The 19147-nt window shown below is 29.2% G+C and overlaps 1 protein-coding gene across 3 annotated transcripts in view; it reads right to left on the bottom strand.

The window, feature by feature from the left end:
* Nucleotides 1–12893, bottom strand: part of LOC126899388 (chromodomain-helicase-DNA-binding protein 7) — a 34702-nt gene extending 21809 nt beyond the window's left edge. For 2 of the 3 annotated variants that reach the window (XM_050674266.1, XM_050674269.1), the window contains exons 1-11: nt 11814–12892; nt 7914–9534; nt 7154–7530; nt 4173–4304; nt 2873–4092; nt 2624–2764; nt 1726–2070; nt 1557–1647; nt 1235–1438; nt 654–1151; nt 350–577 (exon numbers count right to left, since the gene is read on the bottom strand). In XM_050674266.1, the coding sequence (XP_050530223.1) occupies nt 350–577; nt 654–1151; nt 1235–1438; nt 1557–1647; nt 1726–2070; nt 2624–2764; nt 2873–4092; nt 4173–4304; nt 7154–7530; nt 7914–9432 (4755 nt within the window). In that variant the 5' untranslated portion in view covers nt 9433–9534; nt 11814–12892. Of the gene's footprint in view, nt 1–349; nt 578–653; nt 1152–1234; nt 1439–1556; nt 1648–1725; nt 2071–2623; nt 2765–2872; nt 4093–4172; nt 4305–7153; nt 7531–7913; nt 9535–11813 lie in introns of all 3 variants that reach the window. The other variant, XM_050674267.1, reaches the window with a different exon arrangement.
* Nucleotides 12894–19147: the final 6254 nt, after the last annotated feature.

Raw genomic sequence — 19147 nt, 5'->3', positions numbered from 1 at the left:
TAAAAAAATATTCTTTAAACATAGTCTAAAAAGGCAACAATTATAAAAGAAAAAAATTCAAAAAATGATAACTATATTTGTCATATCTTCATGACTCACTCTGTATAAAAGAAAAAAAAATTTTTTTCTGAAATATTTATACTTACATCAAAAAATGTAGTTTGTAAAATAAAAAGTATATAAAAAAAATATAAATTAAATCAGACGTATTGTTTTATCAGATTGTTCAAGATTAAAATTTATTACTTATTTATTTCTATTTGAACATTCATATTAGCATGGCTACAGTCATCATGTTAAATATAATTAAAAATTTTACATTTGAAAAATAATTAAAAAATAAAATTACCTTCCATTGGTCTTTGGGAGGTGTATATCTTATTTTTTCAAAAGCCTCTATCTTTACAGGATCAACATCCTGTTCCAACTCCCATGTACTATCTTCATACTGCAAAGCTCGCCATTTTATTAGATAGTAATTAGTTGGACTTTCTGAATTTGGTTCTTCAAACTGTTCAGATACATCTAGAACACGATCCACTTCAACATAGTCAGGATTAAAAGGTTCTTCTTCAAGCTAAAACAAAAAAATTATGAATAAGCCATAAATAATTTCTTTATAAATATATAAATATAAAAATTAAAAAACCTACATTTTCAAAGATATTAGTGTTATTCGCCATCTTCTGTTTAAATCTTTTTAATTTAGCAGCAATTCTTTTGTCACCTTTTAATAACTCTTCTTCAGTTTTCCAATCACAGTGGAGATAAGAAAAATTTCTGTACTTTACATAATATTCATCTACTTCAATAATTTTTTTAGAATCATCTACTTTAACAGATTTAGAATCTTTGTTTTTATTATCATCATTTTCTTTTTTAATAGAATCATCATTTTTAACTTTTTCAAGTATTTCATCAGATTTTTCATTTTCAGTTTTTATATTTTTTTCCAAAGAATCTTCTTCAAATTTATCAACTTTTTCCTTTGAATAATTTTCTACTTTATTTCCTTCAATTTCTTTATTAACTTCACTTTCACTATCACTTACAGAAGACTTTTCTTCTTTATTTATTAGAGAAATTTCTCGTGTTCCTTTTCGAACAGCAAGAATATGTTGTACTACCATAGAATCTTCATCAGTGACATTCTAATAAAATATTTTAAGTAGATTATAAATTTAATTAATTTTTAGTTATAATTATTAAATTAATTGAAAATTGAAAAACTCACTATGTAAACCATATTAGGTTTGACTGAATTCGAGTTAGAATTTTTGTCTTGAGCAGACTTTTTACCTTCACTGATTATCCCTGAACCGGATGTAGACGATTTTCTCTGAGGAGATGAAGATTTACGAGAGTCATCATCAGACATAGCTAACATGATGTCGTCTACATATTTTTTTCTTTGTGTATGACGTCCTGACCGACGTTTCTAAAATTAAAATTTATTATAAAGCAATATATTTACTAAAAAAAAAAAAAAAGAAATTTAGTATATTTAAAAATGAAAACTATTACTGATATGAAATTTTTCAAGATATTATACATACATTATCATCCCCTTCTGGAGAAGGTGGTGGTGTAATATTAGGTTCCTCATTATCAGATTCATTAGTTGGAATAGGTTTGGGCTTTTTTCTTCTATTTTAAAATATATGAATTATAAAACTATAAAATTACTAAATTTATACAATTTTTTTAAAAATAATATAAATTTACTTTGAAGGACGACTGCTCCGACTTTTTGATTTGCGATCAGTACTGCGTTTAGAAGACTTAGATGATTTTGCTGGCGTCTCAGATTGATTACTTTCAGGTAATGATTCAACATCTGCCATTGTCTCATCAACTGTATTCTCTTTATCACTTTTAGGAAAATTAGAATCTACTTCAGAATCATCCAATGTTTTTTCAGGTTCATTCTCAAGTTTAGTTTCTAATTCACTGTCATTTAAGTTACATTCCTCTTCAACTTCTATTGTAGTATCATTCTTTAATTTATCAAACAAATTACCATCTTCAGTCAAAGCATTTTTAATTTCAGACTTCTTTTTTTTAGATTGTCTACAATTCCCAAATAAAATAATATAATAGTACAATTGTTAAAATAAAATTGAATAAAAATTTTTCACTTCAAATATCATAATCAATTTATCATTATAAATATCTTTTTTTTTTAAATGAGGCTAGAAAATATTTCAAATGTTCATCAAAAATACATTATTAAAAAGGGTTTATTTCACATAAAAAAAAGTAAACTTATGATAATCAACATCAAGTATATATTTCTAGATAAAAAATATATAAGAGTTTTTAAACTACCGGAAAAATAAAATAAATTAAGGAAATGTATTAAAAACATAAGATATAGATAGTGGGATTTAAATCTGCAACTATAAATGATGATAATATATTACAATAATGTACATTATGACTATAATCATTGGAAAATATGTTTTCAAGTTAATAAATATGATTATAAAAATATAACCAAATCAATGTGTTTTTTAGTATTTAACTAGAATACCTCAAAGTATAATACATATTATAACCTTAATTACTACCCCCTTGACAAAACAGTTAATATTAAAAAATAACAACAAATAAAAATTACTACCTTTTGGGCTTAGGAGGTGTTTCAGTTAATTCTGTATCAGTATTAGTTTCTTTCTTCTTTTTTTCTTTAACAACTTTTGGTTTAGGAACTTTTACAGCTTTAGGTTTTTTTACTTTTGTAGACTGTGATTTTTTAGCGATTCTATTATAATTAATAAAATGGGTATTAACAAATATTTTCTAACTTTAAAGATTATTGGCTTTGAAATACTATATAAACTCTGATTAATAAAAAAACAAATTTAAATACCTGATTTCTTTTAGCTTTCTTGGAGATAAATCATTAAGAGAGTGAAGGGGTGGAGGAGGATCTTCATCTTCAGTAAAATTAAACACATTTGATTCTATAGAAGTTTCTTCTTGAACTTTAGATAGAGCTGGTGGTGAAACTTCTGCAGTTAAAGTTGGAGGTGGTGGATCATGATCACTACCAGACCAACAATCGCGTTCAGGTGACTGTGGCTCTTTTAATTCTGCAGGTGATAATGATCTTGAGTGATGTGACCCAACAGACATGTTTTCATTTTCAGATGTAGCTGGTTTTTCAATGTTCTCTATTTGTGATTGACTATCTATATTGAGTTTTTTATTCTCTTCATTATGAGCCAAAGGAGATGGTACATTATACTGTGTTGGTGGAGATGTGTTATGTTGTTCTATCAAGGGTGATTCACATCGTCTATGAGGTTCTGATACAGCTGGTGACTGTGCTGTAATAGATAATTGTTGTTGATGTTCCTCTTGTTGTCCGCCTTCCTCGTGATGATGTTGATGCTGTTGTAGTTGATGGTGCTGCTGCTGCTGCTGTTGTTGTTGTTGTTGGAGATGCTGTTGTTGTAACTGTTCCTGTTGTGCATGTTCTTGCTGTAATTGCTGTTGTTGCTGCTGATGTTGCTGCTCTTGCTGTAAATGTTGTTCTTGGTGCAACTGATGATGCTGATGTTGATCAGATTGTACTTGCATAGGTTGGTCAAGATGAATAGAAGGCATCATAGAATCTGCGGAATAGGGTACAGAGTTGGATAACTGTGACTCAGATGGCACTACAGGCTGTTGCATTGGTATTTGTTGAAGTTGTTGAGATGGAGGTTGAGATACATGTTGAGGTGGTGGACATCCCATAGTTTGCATATGATGATGATATGAAGGGTCTGAATTATTGTACATAGATGGCTGAGGTATATGTTGTTCATGATGCATAGGGTTTGGTGGCATCCCCATATGTGGCATATTGGAGCTCATCATATGAGCAATATTTGGATTCATATTCATATGCATTGGTATCATTTCTTGTGGTACCATTGAATGAGTTGGTAGTTCTGGCTGTAATAAAGGTGGTGAAAAAGGTATTTGTTCAGGTTCTTGTGCTTTTTTTCTACTTTTTCTTGGTCTAGGAGTTCCTCGGCCTTCGCCTGCAGCACTACCTCTGCCTCTCCCCCGCCCTCTACCTCTACCACGCCCTGATGTTACCTAATAAAATATAATAAAAACAGTTAAAATAATATTTTTGAAGTTATAAATAAAAATTTATATTTGTAAATGAATCATACCACAGGAGCAGCTGGTTCCATTACTGGAGGTTGATACATTGGATTAACAACTGGACAATGAACACCACCCATACATTGATCATTTGCTTCATGTTGTTGTAAAATTGATATTCTTTCTTGAATATGACTTATCTAAACACAGAAAAAAGTACTAAGTAAAAGTATATATAATAAGAGTAACTTAAATATTAAAAATTTACAAATATTAAATACTACAAACTTAATAAAACAGTGATTTTAAATTATGAAGAATTTAATTTAAATTTAAAAAATATATAGAATTTAAAGATAATAATTTTAAATTAAGCTGTGAGTTTTAAAGAATTAAAATGTTATACTATCTTCAAAAACTATAAAGAAGAGCCAAGTTCTAGTTCCATTAAAAAAAAAAAAATGAAAGTAGCGATATCTATAATCTAATCAAGTCTGTTCTTCTTTTCATTTATAAAATCACTTCATATATAATTCTATAAGCAACACTACCTTTTTATTTGTATCACTTAATACTCGGCAAATTGGCTCTTTGATAGCTCAAATAGACTTAGTCTCAATGTTCAATGAATTCAGGGAGAAAATAATTTTTCTTTAAATTAAAGAAAATTGCAATTTTTAGTTTTTCTCTTAACTTATTTATATACAATTAAGGGTTTTTATAAAACCCTTTAGCAAAGTATAAATAATTGAGTACATTTTCAACTTTACTAATTGAGAATTTAAACAGCTTATATATATTATATAAATAATAAAATTAACTTATACTGTAAGTCCTACCTTAGTGTCAAATTTACCTATACAGTAGGTATTGTATAATTTTGAAGATGAGTCAGTAAGTAACAAAAGAGGATATTTTAAAAAGCTTCTATTTTTAAAAGACTTAAAAAATCATTTTTTTTACAGCGTTCTCATTATCTAGAGCTTAATCTATACTTAAAACTTCAAAAGCTAAGTAGAAACCGAGATAAGCAAGTTTGAAAACTGAGAGATTTATTTATTAAATTAATTAATTAAATTTATTTTAAATTACACATGCATTGTTAGAAATTGGTTTGGCATACACTGTGATGAGCTCAAATAACTCCAGACGCCTATTTCAGAAACTATTATCATGTTTTTTTTATTTAAAATATTAAAACTTATTAAAAATATATAAATGCTAATAAAATTATCCTTTAAAAAGGATTTTTTTTTGTAAACAAATTACTTAGATAGTATTTTTTAATAAAATCACAATTCAATGAAATTACATCCAAAAATAATCTTAATTCTAAGATAGTAAAGAAAGTTATTTTATTAAACTTTAAGGGTGAATATTGAAATTTTTTTTAAATTTTATATTGGGAAATATTGTATAGTAAACAAAAATAATATATTATACCATTTATTACTTAAGTTAATATATATTTTACTGTTTCATTAAATTAATTAGAATGCATTGTAAATTTTAAATAGATAACGTCTTTTATAAATAATACTAGATTTTTGAAAATTGTATCTAACAAATATCATCAAAATATATTAAATAAAGGATGTTTTTTTTTCTTCAAAAATTCATATCTTATTAAAAAATAATTTTCCATTAACACTTAAGTCCACCCCTCTCTCTCAATCCAGAAAAACTGTATTAGCTTAAGTATTTTATATGATATTATTTATGTTTATTAATCTCAAAAATTATAAAATCTTTATTTTAATAAGAAAATGATTTGTTAATAACATCTATTAAACCCACATTTCAGAAGATTTCAAAATAGTACTGAAGGAGAAGAACAAATTATTATCAACTTTCATTTCTTATTTAGATATTTTATAAATTTAAAGGTAGATAAATATGCATGTTGTCATATAAAAAAGTTCCAGTAAATAAAGTTTAGAGGGTAACTGGAAACCTAAAAGTTTTTAAAAAAATCATTGCATGTCAAATGTGTTAGAACTTATAATAAAAAATATTTATATTTTATTTTATACTTTTGCAAATATTACATGAAGATTATTAATTCAATCAATATGCCTGTATATTATAGATCAAAGTAATCTGGGCTTAACATTTAAATTCCGTTTTTAATTAAAATTGTGATATATGAGGTAACATTAACACTTATACAAAAATTTAAATAATGATCTTTTATTTAATAAGATTAAATTTGAATATTGTGATCAAATTTTTCTTTGCAAGTGTCCAATATTTTAGTAAAGATTACTTATAAGAATATTAATTAATCAAATAACTAATTTACTATAGCCAAGCAAAAATCCAAATGATTAATATAATTTTACTAAATAGTAACGCATTACCAGAACTTTTTCTTTACATTTTACGTGTAATTATATTCTACTTATGTATGCTTTTACTACACTATATCATGTTATTTTCAATTTATTTGTAATCTTATAAAAAATATTTGAATAGTTAATATATAAAAAAAAGTCGTGTACATAAAATATTTGTACAGTTGCACTAATAGAAAAAATAAGTAATCACAATAAATATATTTGGATAAAAATATAAAAAATATAGGTAAGCTGATTCATGCATGATCTTAAATCATTAGTTATAAATTAATTTTTAACTATTATTAATGTATTTCTCATACGACATATAGAATTCATAGGAAAATTTCAATCTTATTAATATTAATGTTAATTAACATTGGTAATACACCAAAATAATTACAGTTTTTAAAGAAAAATAACCAATTATTAATATTATAGTAATCAGCCTTTAAAATAATTAAATAAGAACAAGAAAAAAATATTTAAAAGCTATAAAACATTCAAAAAATATTCTTTCATTTCCCTTATTAATTAATTGTGCATAGATGTAAATTAAGAAAAACGCCTTAACAAATTTATCCAAGTTTAAAAATCAATAATATCTTGCCTTTTTTAATTATAAACATTTAATAATATTAATTTTGTAACTCTTTAATTAATGCTTAAGTTTGTATCAATTCTAGCCAATAAAAAATTATTGAAATACCTACCCTCATTTGATGATCTGGTCCTGCTGGAGGCATACAATATAACTCTTGTAGTTGTTGTTGTAATGCAGCCATTTCTTGTTGATGACTTATTGGAGAGGAATGGTACATGTTTGGAGGTGGAGGCCCCCTTGGATCATACATTGAAGATTGAGAGTGTTGCATTTGTTGAGATACCTCAGGAGGATGGCTATTAATCATATCTTCCATTTTATTACCATTTTGATACTGTGACATTGAATCATTATATCCAATATTGGTGTTGGGTAACATAATACTATTAGAACTCATATGATCAATAGGGCCAGAGTTTTGACTATTTTGCATTTGTTGTTGAACTGGAGGTATATTTGTTTGTGGTTCTAAAGTTGGAGGTAAGTCTATAGAAATAATACAAAAACACTAAATTATTTTATTTAAACTAATAAATAATAATTATTAATGCTAAATTTAAAATAGATATTTTTCACAATTAAAATTTTCAATAATTATTTTTACCTGATAAATGTCATGCTATTAGATTAAGGTTATTTTGAGGGCTCATGAAAAAAAAATCGCTTTTTTATTTTATAATTTATAAAATATTTTAAGTCAATCAATAAGAGGTTACTACAGTCACCTCATTGTACACTTCAATAAATTTTTATATAAAAAAAAAAAATCATAGAGTTGAAATTTATACAATAATTTTTAAATTAATAGAATAGTAATAATAATCATAAGATTTATTATGATTATTATAAAAGATGAAAAAAAAACATACCCATATTTGACATATTGTTTATGTTCATATTGCCGCTTGAATTTGGATTGTTTTGCGTTTTAGATGAATCAACATTTTGATTATCTTCAGTAGCTGACATATTGGAATATCCTGACATACTTGGATCACTAATATTGGGAGGAGCCATAGGTCCATTATGGGGAGTTCTTGGAGTGGATTGCCAGTGGGGAGAAGTATTTGTTGGTAAACCACCTCTATAAGATGGATAATCTGTAGATGGATTAGTACTAACATTTGGCATGACCATTTGTTCAAGTTGTTGAAGAGTACTCTGTTGAGCATATGGAGATGGACTCGATGTAGCTACAGCTTTAGGAATTAAAGATGTAGCTGGTCTTGGTGATATGTTACTTTGGACAGAATGTGTATGTGGAGAATGAGTAGATGGCTTTGCTGGTGACATTACAGGTCTAGGTGACATTTGTGGCCTAGGAGACATTTGTGGTCGTGGTGACATCTGTGGAGAGAGTTGAGGGAATTGTGCTCTATATTGTGGCTGAGGACTTCCCCCTTGAGAAGTATGAGATTTACTATTACCACTAGATGGCCCATAAGGTGAATTATTAGCAACGTCAATACCTAATGCTCTTTGTGGCATTTGTTGATTAGGTTGAGGTTGTTGTTGAGATTGCTGTTGCTGAGGAGGTGGTTGTGGCTGTTGAGAAAAACCTGGATGAGTAGATATTTGAGACTGTAAATGGTTGTAGTTAGAAGATCCTTGAGAATTAGGAATCTCAGGCATCTGCATTTGTTGTTGAGGATATTGTTGCATGTGATGTGGAGGTATTCTTGAAGACACTGTAGAAGTATTTTGCTGATGGCCATATCCAGAATACCCGGGGGTACTATTTGGATACATCATATTTTGATAAGGAGCCATTGACTGTTGTTGACTTCTAGAATAAGCACTTGATTGAGCTTGATGTGAAGTCATCATAGGGACATACTGGCTAGGCTTAGGTTGGTTCTCTTGATTAGGTTGTTGCTGATAGCCTATATGTTGTCTATATGATGGTTGAGCTATGTGAGGATAATGTCTATTCATACCAGGAGCTGAATAATTAGACCATGCTTGCAAAGCAGCCTGATCATTTGTACCGTACATTCCTGCTCCTGCATCAGAATAAGGTGAATACTGTTGTGGTCCAGTTTGTCCTAAATTAGGCCTTAAACCTGATGAAACCCTATTGGAGCCATATGTTGTCCCAGAGTGATTGGAATGGAAATGATCCATATGATTACCAGGGTTGTAATCAGGTGCACCAGGTGCAGCACTTCCTGGTGGTCCAAAAGATGCAAGTTTTTGCAGTGGAGATTCGACTTGATGGCCATGCATTTCACCAGGCATTTGATAAGGTTGAGATTGGGCATAACCAGCATTTGGAGGGGGTTGATTACCACGTCCTGCAACATCAGTGAAATTATCTCCTCCCAGTTCAGACAAGCCTTCCAACATGTTTCCACCCACATCCTCTCCAAATAACTCATAGGAATCCATAGTCAACAAAACTGACTAAATACTGCTTTTTAGCAGATCTTCATTAGTGTCACCGTCTGACATTGTTTGAATTAAATAAGATAACATTTGATTTTATAACACCTAGAAAAAAATTAAAGAACACATAATTAATATATTCATCTATTTATGTTTTAACATTAAAACACTAATGTTTTATAAAGTGTCATTATTATACACATCTTAATCTATTTAAATAAATTTTAATTTAATTTAAAATACAATCTCTCATACAAATAATCTGTTATTTTATTTTTTTTTAACTTTTGATTAACATTCTAAATTATATTATAAATAAACAATAACTAAATTTAACTCTGACAAACAGAAATATATAAATAACATATTCATTTAGATTAATTTTTGAAAAATATGAATCTTATAATTTAAGTTTTGATTAATTGAAGGACCTTAGAACAACAACAAAACATGTATATATTTTTTTTAAATTTTCAGGAGAAACAATTTAATAAATAAAATTACATTTATAGCAATGATAAATTATTTTTTTAGATAAAATATCTCTAAAAATAATAGGAGTATAAAACTTAATTTGGTACTGAATGGCATAGAAATATCAAACTTTCCAAATATTTTTCAGGAGGGAGGCAACACAATAAAAAAAAGGTTCTTAAATAAACCCCTACCTAATAATGCAATTAAATACTGTTAATACTAATAGAAAAACATAATATACTTATTCCTACAAATAAAGCACAAAAAATGAATAAGTGTATCCATGAAAATAATAGTGTTATTACAAAAACGATAAAATTTCACCTATTCTATGTCATTAAATTATAATACATCAATGTTTAATTAGTATAAAATCCATCTATAAATATGGCATACTAAAATATAATATACTAAAATTCACTACACCAAGGGGAACTGGCCATAAAGGCAAGGGGGCAACTGAAATTTATTTTTAACCAATTAAAATTTTTTTTGACAACTCTGAAATTGTTAATAATAGTTTTTAAAACAAAAAAAACGAAATTAAGTTCTACTGCAATATCAACATTTTTAATTCAATACCATCAACTGTTTACTCAATGGAAAATTACAATTTTCAACATAAAATAATAAATTAAAAATTTTTTATTAGTTAATTATGAATATTTTTACATTATTATTATGGAGAATTTTCCAGGAAATAAATATTTATTAGTGTAAATTCAAAATATAAATTAATAAAAAACTTTGCAGAAAAACTGTTTATTTACTGGTGAAATCACTAGTAAATCCTATATAGAGTGATAGAAATACTACGACAAAGCAATGTTTCATTTGGTGCTTTCAATATGTTTTGGTAATTTATTTCACATTCTTAGTAATAATTATTTGATGATAATGAAAGAATAATAATTATAGGAAACATAAAGTCATAGTATATGTTTATGATTAAGACTGGATCAATTCGATCATTTAGATAAAGTGTTTTATCTTAAAAATATTATAAGAACTCGAAACTTTTTGAAATGCTCAAAAACAAAATTATGATACATCATAAAATTATACCAAACAATAAATATTTTCAAATCTTAATAACATATATCATAGATCAAAAAATTAGTAACCAAGGCTCAAATTAGGATAATTTTGAAGTAATCAAAAATCTTATTGACAATATTTCCCAAAAAAAAACTTCAAACTCAAATTAAACTGAATTCCTTTGAATTAACAAAAATATTCCCTCTTCGTTTTGTTTTATTTTATTTCATTTAAGTATACATAAAGTAGGTTATAATGTGAAATTCACAAAAAAATCTATCGTCCCAAAGATTTATATAAATATTAATAATTTATCATTTACCTAAACACTATTACTCCCCCAAAAAAAGGCAATATTAAATTCTTAAATATAAATGGATAAGAGGTGGAAGGGGTCTTTGAACGAATTAATAAGCCATTATGAGAAAATAGTAAAGTATTGCTGTTCAACTATAGTTGATTCAGATTAAAATTCAAAATGTATAAGTAAATTTGTTAATGTATGTTGATGAATAAAATACAAGTAAAACACGCTTAAGCAATCACCATGCCACCACTAAAATTTTAGTGAATGGAAAAGCCTTTGATACATCATAAGCTTCCGAGAAGTAATTTTGTTATCACTTAATACCCAGGAGTTACCTCAAATGATATTTTCGATAATTTAACAATAAAACGATAAATAAACATACTAGGAAATAATAAAAAACATATTTAATTGCAATTAATGGAATCACGCGGGGGGACGGCCACTGAAGAAAACTCGTAAAATTTAGCACTTCCACAGGAATTGTCTTGATATATTCATTACGATTTTATACGGAATCAACCACGAAATGTCTAAAAAACAAAACTATTGGCTGGCTTACCGGCATCCTCTATATTTGCGATCACGTCATAATTGGTGTGCTTATGATAAAAATGATATGATTGTCGATGTTAGTCCAGCTCTTTTGGCTAGGCGACCGTTGCTGGATGATGACCACATACAATAATGTATCATACACTTAATAACTACAACAAAGTATGCGGTTCACGTAAACGCGGCGGCCACGACACTTTTATAACGGCGACGACCAAAGCTACTGCTGCTACTGTTGCATGGGGTAAAACGATACGTCATATTATTTTGATAAAATATCAAACACAATATCTCCCGTGAATACTGTTCTGTTTTACAACTATAATATTATCATGTAATTCTATGTTATGATTACTATTTTCGCGAATATGATAATAATATATCGGTTCGGCGTTACTGCTTCCTTTTGTTATATATGCGTGTGATAAGTTTAATATACGGATTTGACGTTACTTTTTCCTTGCAATCTTCGGTTACAGCGGCGCGTTCACATTCACGCACACACACACACACTCACGTACATAATATACGCGGACGTAGTCGCGCACAGAATTCTACACGGCGGTTTCAGTGTAAACGAACGGAAAATCGGTACGTCGGCGGAGGCGGCGGTATCTACTTCAGACTTGTAACCGCGGTGCTGCACGACGACGACGACGACTGTGGCGGCGGTGACGGGCCAGAGCGAGTGAGCAAATGCAAGGGTGTGCGTGTGTGAGAGAGAGAGTGAACGAGAGAAAAAGAGAAAGATAGACAAGGGAAGCGAATATAATAACACTGAATGACGATGGTTTATATTGTTTTTATTATTATTTCAATTTTTCTCAAATTTTAGGTTCTCACACGTTCACGGTACTGTTGGAACGATCGTATATATCATTTAAATCCATGTACTATTTCCAATTTTATTAATATTTATTAATTTCTCGTTTCTCAGGGCAATGCACACACACGCACGCACATGCTTGTTGTCCACACATATAAATACATACACACACTCACACGTATACGCTATCGGCACGGTTCGTCGTCGTCGTAGCGTCCGTCGTGATCGTAAGGTTGCCCGCACGCGCGTGTACCGGTCGCGTTTACTGCCACTCGGTTCCGTTCGCGTAAACCTAGACGGGGTATGATCAGCGGTGTGATACGCTTCTAGAGGGGAACAGTGTATTTACACGTACATACACACACACAGACATTGTATCTCGGACGGCGTTACGAGCATCCGTAACAGGCTTCTTGATTGGTCGGCGTTCACCGGTGTAAACAGTGTTGTTCCGTCTATACTAGCCAACCGCCAACGACGTTACATTCGATGAACCTCGAACAATCATTTGACCAATAACACATAAAATAATACTATACCAAATAACGTTGTAACTGACCACAATTGTGTTTATACCTACGGCGTCTGTCATTACTGCCACAATTTATCAATGGCAATAGTGTGATTATAATACTCGAGTTTTGGAGAACTATCATCTATACAGACAACCACCAAATATTATATTCCTTTCAAATTACAATTTCCCTAAAACATTGATTCTTGTATAATTTTCGTCTGATCTTAAGCTTACTATTTATTTTCGTATTTTTTTAATGTTATTGTTTACTATGAAATTAGCGATAGAGGTTGGTTTATTATTACCCGAAAAGCGGTTATTACCGACCGCAACTAAGTGTAGCATCAAAAGTTTATGTTTAAAATATCATGTAGTTATTGCTATTGTTACATTTCATACATAGTTTTTAAAACAGTACTAAGTGATGGCGATTGGCGTATACGACATTAATTGATTTGTGTCAGTGCTGTCAATTGTGCGGAATTGCAATTCCGGCGTCTCATTCAGTCGTACACATTTTTTGTTTCTCTCAGTGCATTTTATATCGGATCCTCATTGGCCAAAGATAACAACTGAGCAATGCTGCCGGCCGGGTACAGCCTGCGCCGCAAGGCAATGACGCTACCGAATTGACGATATTGCCCATTTCCATCGACTGCTATCGATACTTCGATGTCGTATTCATTGATTATTTTATTATTAAATTATTTATACAGCTCTAATACGTTGACGCCCACAGTCCTCCCTCCGCTTCTAACTTTTTCATTGTCTAGTCAAGAGTTTACTGTATTTATATTAAAAAAAATTCTTGTTCTTAAACATTTTAACATTGTCGATTTGATTTTATAAGTCGATTGAATAACACGTGAACGATATAAATATATAGTTTAATCTCTGAATATTAACTGTTGATGCTTCTAAATATTCATATCACATCTCTTGAAACTAGAGGTGTAATTAACAAACTTTTATTTTTAGAGAGTATAGCTGAAATATTATTCAGTCATAATTTACTGGGCATATGCCCAGTAGCGTAACCAGAATTTTATTAAGGAGAAGAGAGTTAAGAATATATAACATTAAATTGTTTTTAATTTTGAATACTTACCTAATTATAAACTATTACTGTTGTACCATACTTGTATTACTTTTTACAAATTTTAATTTCTGATTATAGAAAAAAAAAGAAGTTAAAATATTTTTAAATAAATTTTATTCTTTTTTTCATTTTGATGTTTTAAAACTTTATTTATATTATATTTGAATGTTATATTTTTGACGTCTAGTGACGATCGCTAACCGATAATTTAATCTCATCAATATGGCTATTGTGAGAAATTTTTATTGCCGGAAATAGATTTCATTCCATAAAAATTATAATCGAACTCTTAGTTCAGAAACTATTTTTTTTTTTTAATTTTATATTTAAAATTTTGTACATGTATTTTATTTATAATATTATTTTTAAATTTAGACACATTTGATGGGGATGGGGTACAATACTTTACTCCTTGAATCCGCTACAGTATATGACAAATCTGATTGGTTTCTCTAATTATTCAATGCATAAAAAAAGATACTTACATCTATTTACATACATTTATTTACTATACTTTCATTTTAAGTTTCAAATTGACATCACAAGTAGAAAGCTGGACGACTGATAAAATTAGAAATTGCTATCATAGGAGCTGTGAAAAGTGAGTGGTGAAAATTGAAAGTGGAAAATGAAAAAGAGTTTGTAAAGACGGTAAAATAGAGGTTGGAGTGCAATGTCGAGGGAGACATAAATTATGTGTGGAATAGATTTACTAGTTGTGTATGGCAGAAGAGCATAAGGAGAGAAGATTGGATGGAGTATAAACGCTTGTGCAAAGAAGCCAAGTGTGCAGTAAGTAAGGCGAAGTTTAAGAGGTATGATGAGTTGTATGATACGCTAGGAAAGAAGGCGAGAAAGAAATTTATAGACTTGTAAAAGTAAGAGAAAAAAGGTCTAAAGATTATGATTATATAAGGTATTGATAATAAAGTACTCTCCAGCGATGATGATGTGAAAAAAAGGTGGAAAGAGTATTTTGAAAAATTGCGGGATGAGGAGTATCCAAAAGAGACGTAGAGGATATCTCGTGGAATGAGGGACTGGTAGATTTAATTAGTGAGAAAGAGGTATCGGAGGATGTGGTATCAATGAAAAAGAATAAAGCAGTGAGACCAGATGAAGTGCCAGTAGAAGTATAAAAAATATTAGGCGGTGTTGGCATAAGGTGGTTGAAGGAACTTTTAAATAAAATTTTATTAGAAGAGAAAAATCCAAATAAATGGAGGAATAGTATTGTGGTGCCGATATTTAGCATAAATATTATCTCATTAATGCCCATAAAAGGGGCACCAAGGTTCTGCTTTAAGCCCTTATTTATTCTCTATAGTGATGGATGAAATTACTAGAGAAATACAAGGAGAGGTGCCGTGGAACATGTTGTTTGCTGACGATATAGTGTTAATAGGAGAAAATTAATCAAAGGCCAGAGGTGTGGAGATCAGCTCTTGAAGAAAAAGATTTAAGAATAAGTAGGAGTATACAGAGTAAGAGTTTGACAGATTGGAGAGGTGGAAAGTTTTAAGTATTTAGTGTCAGTTGTGCAAAAGAATGGTGGTATTGACGAGGATGTAAGACACAGAATTAAGTGCGGGTGGTTGAAGTGGAGAGAAGCGTCTGGCGTCTTATGTGATTAAAGATTTCCAATGAGACTGAAAGGTGAATTTCACAAAACTGTAGTGAGGCCAGCTATGATGTATGGTTCAGAGTGTTGGGTGGTTGATAAGAATGTGGAGCAGAGAATGAGTGTAGCAGAGATAAGAATGTTTAGATGGATGAGTGGAGTGATTAGAGAAGATAGGTTAAGGAATGAACATATAAGAGTCAATCGTGGATAAGACGAGAGAAAATAGACTTAGATGGTTTGGTCATGTTATGAGAAGAGAAGAATCGGAAGCCGTAAGAACAGTTGTAGAAATTAATGTTTAAGGAAGAAGAGGTAGAGGAAGACCAAAAAAGAGATGGAGAGATGTTATTAAATGCGATATAAGTACAGCTGATGTGAGAGATCGTGTTAAGTGGAAGTTTAGGATATGGGTGGCCGACCAAAGTAATTTGGATTAAGACGAGGAAGAAGAAGAAGAAGAAGTGTTATCGATGTAGAAATTGTATTTTACTTCAAACGCAGTAGTATATTTTGATTTCAATAATTATAGTTAAAATACTACAGTATAAGAAAAAATGTATGTATAAAGAATGGTTCGCGATGTTTTGACAAATCTAATAACTTGATCTACTAAATATCTTAGTTTATTTTTAAATAATTTTTAGTTTTGGACTAAATTAAAAACATATTTATTGTTATTTGTAACTAATAAGAAAAAATTAATTAAATTGTTTTGAAATTTTAACGTAGCCATTTTTTAGCTCTACTTCTACAAGAAATTTTAATGGGTCGATAAGAACTTTAGGATAAGTACTTACTAGCAGAGTTACAAGTATTTTAATAGTGTGGGAATGTAGCACAATTAGGTATAGTTTATACTAGTGTATATGCACTCCGTCCATGTTATATATATGTTTTTAAAATCATTGAGATACCATTTAAAAAAAATTTGATATATGATTAAGTTCATAATTGTTTTTCGAAAATTCATTTTTACTAAATAATACTGAACTAAAGCAAACGATACCGTTACACCATTACTTTCAGCCTTTAATTCATCTAACTATATATTGATAAAAATGAAATTATTTATAAGTCTTTTACTACACTTGTAGGAAAGCTCCTAAAAATATTTCACAATTTTTAGTAGTAGTAATAGTTTTTACTGACGTAAGTATAAGATTCAGAAATATTTTTGAAAATTAATTTTGATTGGGAGAATAATGATTTAACTTAATTTAACCTCAAAAACTATTTTCTAATTGCGTTAATGGTTATCAAAACATCCATACAGAATGTATCGACTACCAATGATTCAAGTACAGTTGAACAAAACAGAATTGTACCCAAAAATTACATGGTATCGTACAAAGGATTATAAAATAAACTAATTAATTATAATTATTTAACTCTAATTTATTATAAATGCTACATAGTAACACATAATGTAAATCTTATGGAAGGTTGAAATTTTGAAATACTTTAACTTGAAATGTCTTTTTTAAGATATAGTTTTCTTGATCTTATAGAATATCATCTTATTAAAAAAAACAATTTTGAAATTTTAGTGACTTGTCCTGTTTTTAGCTTCGATGCGAAGCTGAGAAGGTATTGATTTTTCTGTTTTTTTTTTTTTGTGTGTCTATTACCACTTTTTCTCAGCTCTCACCGAACGGATTTCTTTCAACGATACGTGAAAAGATCACAAATCATATCTAGTCGAAACATTACCCTCAAAAATTGAAAAAATTTCCCTCGTTCCCCGTAAATTGGGGAACCTCCAAAAAAATTACAAATTTAAAAATCGCTAATTTTCGAAATTTTTTCTATTTTTTTTCCTAAAAACTGCCGTAACTTTTTCAAAAATGAACATATCAATATAATTTTTTTTTTATAGATGCTTGATGTCTTTAAGAATATACCAAATGATAGTATATTCTTTTTGTAAATTTGACTCTTAACCTACCCACAGGGGGGGATTTAAAATGACAACTTTTTCATAAAAAATTAACTTTTGAAAATGTTTCGGAAGGTCTGACACTTTTATATATATATCTTAAATTAAAGCTAATGTAATGTACTTTATTACGGAAAAAAAAAATTTGACCTCTGGACTTGTCTTCGTGGTGAAAATGGCTACCGAGTGCTATTTTTGTGTGAAAATTTTATTTTTTACATTTTTAACTTTATAATGCTATAACTTATTAAAAAGTGTATGAATCAACACAATTTTTTTATAAAAATAATATTTATATCCCTTTTTCATTCGACATACTTTATCTTAATCGGGATATTAATAAGGAACTAGCAGATCATGAAGCTTTTGGAATAATACACCAATTTTTTAAAATTAAACACTATCTAAAGATTTGCATCGAAGAGCGTTTTTTTTTTTTTTGATAGTGATTTTAATCACTGTCAGATATCATTATACTTGATCCAACTATGCCACGTCACCACTGTGCCGCGACCCCCCTGTGCTGGGTTTTTTAAATTTAGTAGCATTATAATAACAAAAATATTTGAGGTGATAAAATTGTGAAATGTTCACACACACAGTCTTTGGAGTGAAACAGTGTGACTCGGGACATCGAGGGCTATATTTTATGGATCCTACAGGTAAAAAAAAAGGTTCCAACATAATACGAGGCTTCACACACTTGCTTCTTGGACCAACCTGATGCCATGGGAGAACCCTCCACATTACTACATATTAAAATATTTATAAATGTGCCAAAAAGAAATATTTGTTTTAAATAATATATATGTTTAAAAGTAAGGAACCAGTATAGTGGAGTTGAATCATGTTTCAACTCCACAAGTCAACTAACAAAAAGTATCGATGCTTCAATACTATGGTGTTGCTTAAAATCACTGCCGTTAAATACTTCAATGTGTATTTGAAAAAAAGTTAAAAAAATATTATCATATCTACTAAAAATGGCTTTTTTTTTGGGGTGTTTTGATTACTCGTATGGAACAATTCATCAGAACATTTTTTAATTCTATATTATATTAAATAATCTTTTCTTCGAAATAAATTAAAAAAAAAATTTGATGGAAAAAAAAAACGTTACATCTCATTAGCTTTAATAAAAAAACAGTTTTTGTACAAACAAGATGGTAAATTCTATTTGCTACAAGTATACATATATTCAGGGACGGGTCCATGGGGTCTGAACACCCTTCCGAAGTTTTCATAAATACACTGTAATTATGAGGTAACCTGATAGTATTACACCGAAAATAAAAGTTTCGTTTATATCTTTTTACTGAAATAAAATTTTGTCTATGTG

Source organism: Daktulosphaira vitifoliae, unplaced genomic scaffold (assembly GCF_025091365.1).
Source record: "Daktulosphaira vitifoliae isolate Bord-2020 unplaced genomic scaffold, ASM2509136v1 Scaffold_2, whole genome shotgun sequence".
In the NCBI taxonomy this organism is placed as follows: domain Eukaryota; kingdom Metazoa; phylum Arthropoda; class Insecta; order Hemiptera; family Phylloxeridae; genus Daktulosphaira; species Daktulosphaira vitifoliae.
The sequence above is the reverse complement of the archived record's forward strand: the minus strand, read 5'-3'. Positions and strand labels throughout refer to the sequence as shown.